A 12,885-nucleotide genomic window follows, 5' to 3' on the forward strand; every position below is an offset into this window, starting at 1 on the left:
CAGGAAAGCCTAAGTTAGTTGGAGAGAGAGAGAGAGAGATTTATATCAAAATTGAATCCCTTCATAAGTTTATTCTTTGCTCAAACAAAACTAAACAAAGATGTTTAATTACATCATAATCTATATACTAATAACACTAGTACTCTGCTCAATTCCTTGGCTCTTTCTGATCTTCTTCTTCTTCTTCTAAATTTGTTATCCATTCATAAACAAAACTGGCTCCCTTCTGTTTTAAGTAGGTGCCAAACCTTAAATCACTTAAAAGCCTTCTATGTCAAGTACACTATTCATGGGACAAGCTTTTCTTATCATGAAAGAGTTAACAATTACCAACCCAACATTCTTCTTCCTCTTCACAAGCTAAAACAGAAATAAATTTGAGAGCAAAACCAATCGTGTTTGCAGTTCAAGAGATCGATATGGATATCGATGTTATACCAATTCTTTCATGTCATAGTTTTATCTAAGAATTGGGGATGAATGTACCAACATAACCGGACCCCATGACGAAAAATGTAACCGCTTGGAAGTAGAGATATATGAAGTAGTGGTTCTTCCCATAGGCAAAATCGTAACAAGCGCAGAAGAAGAGGAAGGCTCCGACTGCAAGCTCTAATGGAAGGATTCTGTTCACATTTTCAGCAAAAGAAATCAAATTTTTGTAGAGGCAAAAAGTGGGAACAAAATACGATCTCGTATGGATTGAGTCCGCAAGAATTAGAGTGAAAATTAAGGTTACCTCTCCATTATCCTAAGACGAGGTTTCTTTGGTGTTGCTTTTGTGCTTGTTTTAGTCTTGAGTGCATCTCCTAATTTCTCCGTGACAACCCATTCGTTTACACTCCCGGCCTCTAATAGACCTATAAATGTCGCTTTAGCTCTATGGAGAGCCATGACATTTTCGAAAAGGATCCAGTAGACTAATAAGTGGACAGATCTGCAATGCCATAACTACACAAATGAGAGAGAACTCCTTTGAACTAAATTTCAGCATAACCAAAATTTTTCTTTCAATGGGATAAACAACAAACCTTGGAGTTCCAACAGCGTTCAGAATGGTAATAATTGCCGGAATATAAATTGCACCCCACTTTGGGATCTCGACTTCAGGTACTAATACTGTTAGTGGTATCACGATGCAGTAAAATATGAATGTGACCATATGAGCTATTATTTTTCTAACGAAGAAGAAGCTGTAAATGACATAAACTTTTTTCCACAGAGTAACTTTCTGCAGTAGTAAAAAAATTGTTGTTCAGTAAAAGAACAAAGTGATAACAACATACAAGAGGGAAATTCAAATCAAAACGAACCTTATTCCTCACAATCTCCATCGCCATTTTCCTGAACAAATTAGCCGGTCCACAAGACCATCGATGTTGTTGAAAACGGTAAGCCTTAAACGTACTTGGCAATTCATTTTTCACCTACATTTTCATTTTTACCATTCCATAGGTTATCGAACTTTCATATACTCTTTGACTTTCATATTCTTTAAATGGGTACAAATGTGAATATTATAGTAGTACCTGGAGATCCCCCACATAGACAAATTTCCACCCTTGAAGACTTGCACGAACGGCTAGATCCATGTCTTCAACTGTAGTCCTGTCTTTCCATCCACCTGCATCATTAATAGCTGCAATTCTCCATACTCCGGCAGTACCTGTACCATAGCAAAATCCAACAATTGAGTTTGACCCAAAACAGCTAGCGCTATTATGAGCTGTTTCACGGCAATGGAAAGTGGTTTACCGTTGAATCCGAAGAAAGCATAAGTAGATGATCCAACTTCTTGCTCTACTGTGAAATGGTAATCTAATGACATTTCTTGCATTCTCGTCATCAAACACTCGTTAGCATTAGCTGCAAAATCACCAATTAAATCACTCACACGCCACATTACTATTTCCCGGCCGTTAATTCATTAATTCATTTCTATAAGATAATAAAAAATCCTGCCGATTGGGTCGGACTAAAACATCATAGTTAAAACTCAAACTCATTGATGGTAAATTTTCAAACTAAGCAAATGAAATGACAACCAACCCAAACTTTAGCACAAAAGTACAATTAAAGTCCTGACATAAGTGTAAGCTGAGTCGGACTACCGAGCCCACCCTAGATCAGACCCTCATACGGCAGGCCGACCCTAGTTCCAAACTGGGACCCAACCCAAACCGGACTGCTCCAAACACAAAAAATTAGCACATGTTAAAAATAAAAACAATTTATAGCCCAATATAATTCTCCTATGTTAAGAAAAAGTCTGTAGACGCCTTGACATTTTTACTCTTGGGTTGCCCTCACTCTTAGCGCCCCTACATATTGGGACAGTCTGTGCGAGCTTAAAAACACGGACTCGGACTAATTCGAAACCCACGGAGAGAGCCAAGAGAGGGTCAACTCAAGAGCAAACGGATGGGGAGCCTGTACAGGCACCCATTAAGAAACAACAAGGCTACACAATCCACCCATTCGGACTCCCACTTGAACCGTATGTAGAAAAACAAGAGTTTCTCTTCCTGGTGACTGAACATGTGAGAAGAGAAAGAAACATTTGGTTCTCTACCATGCGATTCAAGTGGAAGCCCGGTGGGGGATTGAATGTAGGGGTAGAGTAAATAACTAGGGCAAATAGGTGTAACAACTGAGAGGTAGTTAGATCAGAGTGGGACCAGAGCATTCATGATCCAACGGTGTATATTCAATTCAAACTAAAGAGCTAAAAGACAAACACAACATAGAACCAGCAGCCAACCGACAACTGAACTGAAATAGTAACCTAATCTGAAATTCTAAAATGTCAGTATTTAATGGGTCTTAAAGGGTAGATAGAGGTACACAGAGACTAGAGAGAGAAAGAAAAAGAGTTTTAGAGAGAGAGAGAGAGATTACCAAAGACCCAACGAGCTTGAACAAGACCAATTTCAGGATTATGAATAAGAAAAGGAATAGATCTCCAAAGAAAATCAGGTTCAGGTTGAAAATCAGCATCGAAAATTACAACATAATCACATTGTTTAACATAATTATGTTTCATTCCTTCTTTAAGAGCTCCTGCTTTATACCCAATTCTATTATCTCTTATTTCATATTTTATATTAATTCCTTTGCTTCCCCATCTTTGACATTCTAATTCTACTAAATCCTGTCAACAAATAAGAACAGATTAATTAAACCCAACCCTAATTTTGGGTCATTGAGATTACAGTATATGACTTGTTTTTCGTTAGGGTTTTTAGTGTTGATTTGAGCTATAAAGTAGAAAAAGGACAGAAACCCAGATCATAAAATGACAAAAAAATGGGAGAAGAACTTTGGAAATTTCACTGAATCTAAAATTGGGGTTTAGGGTTTAACAGGAAGACCTTAATGGCTGGGTCAGTTGAGTCATCAAGAACTTGAATGATAATACGATCAGACGGCCATGATAGACCACAAGCAGCTCTAATTGATAGCTGATAAACCTGCATTTAACATATAATGAGAAATCAAGATGATTTGTCAAAAACCCAAATAGAAAAATAAACCTTTAATGGTGGATCAAAGAAGAGAGAGAGACAGAGAGAAATTAAGACCTCTTTTTCATTGAACATTGGGATTTGAACAAGAACCATAGGGTAAACTTCATTACCCATTTCAAGATCATCTTTAATTGGTTCCCATTTATAACGATTCTCTAATTTTCGCCCAAATAGCTTCACATAAGTGATAACAATACCCATATAAACCCTTTCAATGAATAACATCACAGACATTACTAAACACAAAAAAACACCAACTTTCAGTAATGGGATGATTAATGGAGGTTTAATTTGCTCCCAAATGAATTCAATCTCAGCTGACCCTGGAAGAAGACTGATTGGTTCAACTCGATCCATCTCTTTCTCTCTCTAAAACAGAGTAGAAGAACCCTAAAACAGGGGAGTAGTACTAAGAATGGTTCTAGATCACAGTATGAATTTAAAGTCTTTAACTTTGCGAAAAGAGCACGAAATTGTTTCTTTCTCTCTCTCTCTAACTTTTTATCTTCTTTTTCTTGTAATTTCTACTCTTATGAAGTACGCAAGGAAAATGGTGGACTGTCAGTAGTAAGCTTGAATGTTTCTACTCCACTATTGAACTAGACCCACAAGATTTCAACAAACAATACCTACCCAAATTGATATCTCACTCTAATTTTTAAGATCTTAAATCCCCAAAAATGAATCAATCATTCAAAGTGATTTCCTTTTCTATTTTGTGGGTTCTCTCAAATTGGAGTATGGAGATTAGGTAGAAACAGAGATAATGTGATTGAAGAGAGAGATAGAGAGAGGGTTTAAAAGGAATGGTCTCTCTACCCTCTCCCTTTGCTTTTCTAGTAGTTGCTTAAATTGAGATATGACTTTCATCTCTCTCTCTCTCACTCCTCTCTCTCTCTCTCTCTCTCTCTCTAACTCCTTTCTCTCTCTATATATCAGTCCCATGTTCAAGCATTGTTGCCAAACGAACACCTCAACTACTATGAGACTGAGATCTCAATTGAGTAGAGTGGGTATGTTTGTTGAAATCTTGTGAGTCTAGCTTATTATTGGAGTCGGAAGACTTCAATTCTAAGGCTCACTTTTATTGAGGGACGACATATATGTCTGTCTATATTGTTAATCTCATTTTGATTTTATGATACATAAGGGTGATTGGTAAAGGGAGCTAGAAGTTGTTGTTGGGGAGGTATTATGGTTGGGAGCTATAAAGATTAATAAGGGGAGATAAGACTTTTGGATTATTTTGAAGACCTTTAATGTTACGGATTTTAAATGTGAAACTCATAATTTGAAGGACTCAAGTGTAATATAGTCAAATATCTTAGAAATAACAAAAAAACGCTTTCTTCCTCTTTCACTCTCTCTTCTGAATTCGAATCTCTTAAATATCCCTCTTGCAATCTTTTTCCTTCATTAACTACAAATTTACGGCGACTTCTACCCAAGTATTTTCCCCAATGAAGAAGACATCAACCAAAATCGAGAAACTATTTTACTTTTTTCTAAATAGAGAAATTTCACAAATAGAGAAAATATTTGATTTTTTTTCCCTCATCTGGGAGGAAAGTTTACAAAAAATTCCCTAGGGAAATTGTTGAACGAGCAGAAATAGTTTGCCTCTTTTTGGGCAAATTTTTAAAGTTGAAGGAAAAAAGAGAAATAAAATTTAACCGAAAATATTTGTCTTGCGAATTCCTTACATCTTGAGAGAGATCTTCATCTATACTAACACTGTTTGATTGGGTTGGTGGTTGTTGGTTCGATTGAAAAATATATTTTTCCTCCATTAAAGAAGCAACATCATAAATATCTTGCGATATTGGTAATGGTTGTTTTGTAACTTGATTGTGGAGAAGAAAAGAGAGGTATTGTTGTTGAAATATTTAGGGTTTAAGAAAAAATAGGAAAGAAAAGAAAAATTACTATTACAATTTTTTAATTGTAACTATTTTTTTAATCCCTCTCTATTTCATTATTTAATTTCAAATGCGAAAAAATAGCTCCTAATACTAAATTGGTATGGGGAGCTGTAGTAGTACAAAACTGGTTTTGTACTACTACTCCCCAACAACAATTTCCAGCTCCCCTTACCAATCGCCTATATAAGTTGTTTAGTTGGACAGACTCCTACATAAGCCCTCGTGGACTATTAATCTATTAGGACGCATTTCTGACTTTTGTTTTGATGACCCAAGTACCCAGCAATGTCTAGAAATTGTAACAAAAATTTATAATATGCCGAAATAGATAACATAGTATATTGGTATTCATTCTAAACTGGGTCTTGTTCGAGAGTAAACTTGTTTTTATTGGTCCACTCGTCCTAGTGTTAAAATTTAGTGAGATGCACGTCGTAACGACATTCCTAATAATTGTTATACATATTCTTAACCCGGAATCAACTTAGAATTGTGAGCTAAAATAGTATTAATGAATACTTTAATAACCATTAAGAAACTAAAAATTATTAGTATTATAAACATAACTGTATTACCATTAGCAAGGCAATTCACTGAGTTCAAGAATAGAGTCCGAATCATTCCAAGCTATATGTGGTGACTTGTGGGTTTCTTTTTTTTAACTTCCAAAAAAAAAAAGACTAGTGGGTTTTTTGTGTTAATTCCATTTGGGACGACATTATGACAAACTCATCCATTTTACCTCCTTTTGTTACCAATGAATTGTTTGGCCCCTAAATTAAGGGTTTTGGAGTAATTGATCCTTAATCATACACAAGGGAACTGGTTCAAGGGTTTTTTTTTTTATGAGATTGGTTCAAGGTTAATATCTTCCTTTTTAGTAGGTTGCTTTTTTTTAAAAAAAAAAATCGACTGCCTCAATATAAGAAGAAATATTACAATTGGAAGCTTGACAACTAGTTGGTGGCATATATTACACCAAGATCGCACTATGCCATTTTTCCTAGTCAACCGAGCATGTTTACCTGCACCTCGATTAAACTTTTTATTTACATGACAAAATTTAAAAGTTTCAAAACAAGCACACATTAAGTTAATATAGGATTGTAAATAATGCGATGTCCAGTGTGCTTGGCTTGATTTCCCATTGAGCATATTTAGATATTTTCTGAGCTACCCACAAAAGCACCATTATATACCTTGAAGCAATGGCAAATTGGACTGCCTGCTTTGCCGCCATTGCCCCCCTTTCATCTACTGTTTGGCATTTGAGGATGGTTGCGGAGCGTGCAATACAATCACCTGCATCATTGAAAACCACTAAAGAAGTTGTAGCATAATTAGTTATGTTTTCAAACGAAATGTCAAAGTTGGTCTTCACAAAATTTCTTAAGATGACTACGTTTAGTGGAGGGTCTTTCGGAGTAATCGTCATTCTCTGTATAAGGTAATTTGCTCTATTTATCACACATATTGTAAAAGGCTTTGTTTGAGTAAACATTGCTAAGCATCTCTCTTTCCTTACCTGCCACAAAACTATAGACAACTGCGAGTCTAATCCAATCCCACCTTGAGCCGTTGACTTCTCTCACCATTTAGTAGGTTGTTTGTTGTTCTATCCTATATAAATAGCAATGCTCTTTTAGAAAAAGTTGTTTTCAACTGAATTGGCTAATATAATTGATCTTGAAGACAATTTCTTTTCTCTTTTCTATATGGTATTAAACTACTAAGTTCAACTCTTGTTAGTTGCCCATTGTTTCATAGTAATCAACCCTTTTCTTGGGGTTATAAAGAATTAACTTTAGTATAAACATTATGTGGTAGAGGATAATTAAAAACACTAAAAAATAAGAGTGGCTCCTTGGAATGATGAAGGCGCATTGTGCAAGGAAGGCATGGAGAGGTTTTCCAACAAAAGTAGTATCTCATTAAGAAATGTTTACGACATTTAAATACCCGCCCAAGTCCAAGCATGTTTTCCTCATCGAGCTACATTTGTAAATAATATCGCTATCGCTAGGCCACGAGAGAAAAAGAACAAAGAGGACCATGCGACATTAGGATCAATGGAGTAGTGAAGAAGCCTATTCCAATCTTACTCTTTATTGTTTAATGTTTAAATTGAATATCTCAATGGTCTAAAAACCTATACATCAAAAGATCAATTTTCCTCACTTTTTAGTCCCTCCCTATGTTCCCCAAACAGAGTAGGACCACTTACATAAATGAGATCTGAAGCATCTCTCTCTCTCTCTCTCTAACATCTTCTCTCTCTAAAAATCTCTTAATCATGGTTTCAGACCTACCCTTGCTTCTCAATGATAAGATACAGTTATTGTGGGCTGGTACTGGTAGTAGTGGTAAAGTAATAATTTCTGCATGTTAGGGCTATTAAAACCCAAACAGAGACACCTAGTTTTATCTACCATTGTCTGGTCATTTAGGACATAGGTACTTACTTACCTCAGTTCAGGAACAATATTATCCATTTCAAGTCCAACATTTTGAGAATTGGAACCAATATATACTTAATCATGTTCATATTTTTCTAGTTACATAATAAAATCACATGAGACATCATTGCAGAAATGTGAAATCAATCAAAGTCTAACTTAATAAGTCTTGACATTGTAATAAGTTACTAATATAAATGAAAATGCTCCAAAATTTTATGGTTCTATTCTGTTTTCGAATTAAAAAAGGAAGATCAACAAAGAGAAGAGAAACTCGGCTATTTAAAACATCGACCCGTTTCCAACTCAGGTTTCCGATTTGTTCAGAAACCTCAACTAATCCAAACTAATAACATGAAAAATGCAAAATTTAAGCTTGGAGCAGAGTGGGTTTAGCCCAGTAGATTTGCATCATAGCTTGAGGTTATTGATGAAATAGTATAAAGAATGTGATAAAAAGAGAGGTTTTAAACTTAATGAAATCAAAATCTTAGACAAGAGAGTTCCGATACGAAGAAGAGTCAAAGGTACCTTGTTAAGGCTTCTGGCACAGACTGGCCACACAGCTCAAGTATGCTCTTCAACTGTCCAGCCATAGGTGCATTTTCTTGAGAGAAAAAGCTGTGAAATGCACCATTGACTGTATAACGAGCCATCCCTGTTAGAATACTGACATAATCGTCGATAAGTTGTGGGAAGTTTACTATGATAACGACTTCAAATTCATCGATTTCTGTCTTCTCAAGATCCAATGTATCAGTCACAAACACCACAGCCTTTTTTTCACTGCAAACGGTTACATACAAGGTGAGAATTTTTCCTTAATCCATTATCATATTTCTTTTGCATTTTTTGATAGATCAAAGCAAGAAACGCATCAGAGGCAAGAATTATAAAAGATTCATTTCTTTTTTGTTTACCTGGTAACTACATTAGGGTTGTCGAAGAAGTTATCATTAGAAATGGAGTAGCCTTCAGCAACAAGAGTATCGGATATGACCCTTGTTTTTCCACTTTCTCCTATAAATAGAACCTTTAGATATTCGGATGATAAACGATTTCCATATTCTCGGTTTAGAATCTCTATACTCTGCAAACATCAAAGACAAGAAAAATTGAAGTCTGTATTTGTACCTTTAGTAATACAATTGAGCTTTTCATTGATGAAGAACGTAAAAATGTGTCGTCAATTCATAAATCTACATACACATACCATTTCGGGCAAAAAAAGTAAATTTCTTCCACATACAAACACGTATGTCTTCGAAATAGAAACCATGTGCAGAATTATGGCTTCTAATTTAGAGGCAGAACTTGGAATTTCTATACAGAAGGCCATTTATAGATGCTACTCTTAACGGATATATTTACCCGGACTGATTAGTATTAACTTCAAAAGAATTGAACATACTAAGCCGCTCTAGATGGAACTATAAGTAGGCTAACTCAGGCTAGCCCACTAACGGATGCGGCCTTGTGGCAGTTGTTACATCACCAAAGAGACCATTTCCTGGGAAATAGGAAAATTAAGACATGTATTTTGTGAGTTGACCACTTTTCAAAGATGCGTACCTTAAATAGCTTTTCTTCTGAAGTACATACATGTACACTCTGGGAGATGCAAGCGCTTTGACTAGCTATACAATCGCTAGTACATAACCTAGAAATTGTGCCACCAAGTAGTTTTTGCACGGCGGCTCTAGGAACTTGTCCATCATTCCCACTAAAAACAACGGTTTGACAGACCCCAGGAATAAGTTGCCTAATGGTTTCTATCTTGCCTAGGAAACCATCTCTGATAAAGTTTTCCAATCCATCAATAATCTGTTCAAAGGCCAAATGCGATGTATCAGGTGCAACAAATAATGGAAAGCTAAATTCTAAGGTAGCTCTGAATCTAAATTCTAAAGAATTGACCGTTAATAATGTACTTAAATAACATCATACCAATAAGGAAACAGAAGATATGTCAATGGCATTTAGCGAAATAAGCTCCACAAGTCTCTCCGGGGTGGATACGAGGAACTCGGGCTCACAAGTCTTAAAGCTGTGGGAGGACAATTATTTGTTAGCTATAGAAAGAGAAACTTCCTTAGAAACATATTTGCAAAAATCAATACATAAGCAAAAGATAAGGCAACAATAACATTAAACTAAGTCTTCTAAGGCAACAATAACATTAAACTAAGTCTTCTAAGGCAACAATACCATTTGCGCATTATGGTGCAACAGAAGGAAGAAACCCGAAATTTTCGGGTTTCCTTTATGATGTGTTATGTAAACCCCTCACCCATTACTTCATTGAAGGAAACTACTCAAGTTATAATATCATCATCTCACAGATCGGTCAAATATAACATTTTGGTAATTTGGTGTCTCACATGATTAATCCTAAAAAAGTAATTCGCTAAGGAATCCTTCATGTACTTTCATTCAGTTTCATTCAGGGTCCGTCTAGTTTAGCTTAAAATAAGGAACTCACCGTTGAATCTGGTAATGTAATGATGCACCAGAATGTAAGCTCATTGTGTGTACTCCGAAAGCCTTGAGAGGTTTGCATACGGATTTTACCTGAGCAAGATCATAACCTAATTGTTAGAGATTAGGACAACAAACAATAAATATCATCCCATATAAAGAAATAAAATCAGAAAACTTTGACAATACACAACGCACAAAGAGGAAGCTCATAATATAGCTACATATAGATCTAGTCTGAGGTATGTTCTTTCAATAAATATGCACAACGACACCTTTCCGGATCTAAAACGGTAAAAATGCTCTACGAGAAAACATAAACAGTATGTGTGAAGCAAGGAGGCTTAGAATGGTACTAAACGAACCTTAGAGACTTTTTCTTGAGAAGGAACAAGGTATAACAGGAACGGGCTGGCAACATTTAGACCTTCTTGCTCCTTGCTGGAAATAATATCTGTGGCTGTAGACATCATCCAGGCAATTTGCTCCACTGAAGAACAAACTCCAGTGGTCTCAAGGATATCTGATCCAGATGATAAACACTGCCAGAATTCAATACCCCAATCGTTAACCAACAAATGTCTGGGTATATCTTGATTGATTGTATCATCGTGTAGCAATGCATTTTCTATAGAGTTCAAGCATAAAATGAGAAACTTTGATGGACTGTCCAAGTTCCAATCGTTTCTCATTCCTTGAGCACGAGCAAGTTGTTCCCTTTCCACCTTCGCAACCATTGTATCTTCTAGTTCAATCAAACTTGTCTTTCAATATGCAAAAATTATCAAGTTCGAATCTTTCTGTTCTACTTCAATGTTTTGCATCATACCTACCATAAAAACAGCAAATAAAAATGATTACTATATCCGTGTATTAAATGAAACGTCATAGCGATAAAAGACTAACGTACATAGCAAATCGATAAAAGACTAACATACATAGCAAATTGATAAAAGACTAACATACATAGCAAATTGATAAAAGACTAACATAGTAACATACATAGCAAATTGATAAAAGACTAACATACATAGCAAATTGATAAAAGACTAACATACATAGCAAATTGATAAAAGACTAACATAGTAACATACATAGCAAATTGATAAAAGACGAACATACATAGCAAATCGATAAACGACTAACATGCATAGCAAATCGATAAACGACTAACATACATAGCAAATCGATAAAAGAGTAACATACATAGCAAATCGATAGGAGCATATAAGAATAACTCCTTAAGTAACTAAAATCATTTCGAAAATGTTTAGTCGAAACGTCGATAGTTTGAATAAGCTTGTGGTAGCTTAAATAGCACAAATGACTACTACTTCTTCTGCAAGAAATATTTGTCCAATTGATAATTGATCAATTAGTTTGGTATTCCTCCAAGAAAAATCATAAATTAGATTGAAAAAAAGAGTAATAAATACATACACTAGATACCATCAATCAATGGGTTTCGGATTCTTTCAAGAGAAATTGTTCGAACTTTGAACCTTTTTGTACTGAAATCAATTACTTGGAACAGAATGGGTACTTAAGATTATGAAATTTCAGAGGTTTTAGTATTAAATGAATTGACTTTCTTTAATTCTCTGATTGAGTAACCTCCAAGTCACAACATATTCTTATGTTTGAAAAATGACGGCATCAAACTGACCCAAGAATTGATCATCCATCCAAAATTAAGTAAATTAAACAAACCCAAATCTATTCAACCACATACGTGTGAAAACCTATAGAAAAATGAATCAAATTGTCAACTTTCCCAAAACCCATTGTGATAAATTGATTCAAGTATAGATTTTTGACAGCATTGTTGTCTCTTCATAGAAACAATCAAACTCAAATTTGATCAATTACTCCTATCATCATCATCATCATTTTAAAGCTTCCCTAAATTTATTTATTTTGATCAGAATAGGAACAATCAATCAGAAATGAAATAACCCAAAATCGGTAAAGATTAATACGACAGGATACCTTGAAGATATGATGATGATCATATGAACTGAGATGTTGTTTGTATGCGATTAGTGATTCAACCGGAACTAACTCCACCAAAAGGATAATCCCGTTGTTGTTTAGAGTTCTATTTGGATTAACAAGTTATTGTATTTCTTCATCAGTAATGAGTGATGGCGGCCAGAGGAAAACCAACCTCTCTCTAAGTTAGTATTTGATTGGAGAAGAGAGAGAGAGAGAGAAGTACGTGGGTTTTTCTGTGCTATTTTATAGGTGTTCGTGGTTATGGGTTGCGGGTGGGGCTGGGAAAATGGTCCGCAAACCCGTGACAAGAAGGCGACCGCCCCGAACTACAAAAGGCTCGTAGACACAATGAACCCGAAGCAAGGGTTGCCCGGCCTGTTAAGCCGGATTCTAATAGACGGGACACGGGTAAGTCCCTTTACCCGAGTCCCGACCCGAAATATGTTTAAGGTTTTTTTTAATCTTAAACAGGTGAATATGTTTTTCATTTTTTTTATTTCTGATGAT

At 35.5% G+C, this 12,885-nt stretch overlaps 2 protein-coding genes across 4 annotated transcripts; both read right to left on the bottom strand.

The window, feature by feature from the left end:
* Window positions 1-39: 39 nt before the first annotated feature.
* On the bottom strand, window positions 40-4,648 carry LOC147558118 (glucomannan 4-beta-mannosyltransferase 9-like). Its single transcript, XM_086659664.1, has 9 exons — window positions 3,582-4,648; window positions 3,372-3,470; window positions 2,899-3,151; window positions 1,756-1,866; window positions 1,530-1,666; window positions 1,314-1,427; window positions 1,032-1,231; window positions 740-937; window positions 40-626 (listed from the first exon to the last, which is right to left on the bottom strand). Exons 1-9 carry the CDS (start codon window positions 3,882-3,884, stop codon window positions 464-466), a joined length of 1,578 nt encoding a protein of 525 aa, XP_086515790.1. The 5' UTR covers window positions 3,885-4,648; the 3' UTR covers window positions 40-463.
* Window positions 4,649-6,409: 1,761 nt separating this feature from the next.
* On the bottom strand, window positions 6,410-12,613 carry LOC147558119 (DEAD-box ATP-dependent RNA helicase 5-like). 3 transcript variants are annotated; one of them, XM_086659658.1, is made up of 8 exons: window positions 12,373-12,613; window positions 10,749-11,212; window positions 10,388-10,476; window positions 9,853-9,952; window positions 9,478-9,729; window positions 8,826-8,995; window positions 8,437-8,691; window positions 6,410-6,751 (listed from the first exon to the last, which is right to left on the bottom strand). In XM_086659658.1, the coding sequence occupies exons 2-8, from the start codon at window positions 11,118-11,120 to the stop codon at window positions 6,748-6,750; spliced, it is 1,242 nt and encodes a 413-aa protein (XP_086515784.1). In that variant the 5' UTR covers window positions 11,121-11,212; window positions 12,373-12,613; the 3' UTR covers window positions 6,410-6,747. The 3 variants fall into 3 exon arrangements, with proteins under 3 accessions (XP_086515784.1, XP_086515782.1, XP_086515783.1); XM_086659656.1 differs by lacking the exon at window positions 6,410-6,751 and adding an exon at window positions 6,975-7,069; XM_086659657.1 differs by lacking the exon at window positions 6,410-6,751 and having other exon boundaries at window positions 8,061-8,691; window positions 12,373-12,612.
* Between the last annotated feature and the right edge of the window lie 272 nt (window positions 12,614-12,885).

This window comes from Eschscholzia californica, unplaced genomic scaffold (genome assembly GCF_041429995.1).
Source record: "Eschscholzia californica isolate CP2 unplaced genomic scaffold, dmEscCali1.0.p SCAF_2, whole genome shotgun sequence".
Classification (NCBI taxonomy): Eukaryota; Viridiplantae; Streptophyta; class Magnoliopsida; order Ranunculales; family Papaveraceae; genus Eschscholzia; species Eschscholzia californica.

What these genes read in the sequence shown, in the direction of transcription:
- LOC147558118 (XM_086659664.1), bottom strand. Translation starts at nt 3,884, where the DNA reads ATGGATCGAGTTGAACCAATCAGTCTTCTTCCAGGGTCAGCTGAGATT. An exon ending in TGCTTTCTTCGGATTCAACG is followed by an intron (nt 1,667 to 1,755) that starts GTAAACCACTTT and finishes GCTATGGTACAG; the next exon opens with GTACTGCCGGAGTATGGAGA. An exon ending in AACGCTGTTGGAACTCCAAG is followed by an intron (nt 938 to 1,031) that starts GTTTGTTGTTTA and finishes ATGGCATTGCAG; the next exon opens with ATCTGTCCACTTATTAGTCT.
- LOC147558119 (XM_086659656.1), bottom strand. Translation starts at nt 11,120, where the DNA reads ATGGTTGCGAAGGTGGAAAGGGAACAACTTGCTCGTGCTCAAGGAATG. An exon ending in TTACATTACCAGATTCAACG is followed by an intron (nt 9,953 to 10,387) that starts GTGAGTTCCTTA and finishes GTCCTCCCACAG; the next exon opens with CTTTAAGACTTGTGAGCCCG. An exon ending in CAGAAGAAAAGCTATTTAAG is followed by an intron (nt 8,996 to 9,477) that starts GTACGCATCTTT and finishes TGATGTTTGCAG; the next exon opens with AGTATAGAGATTCTAAACCG.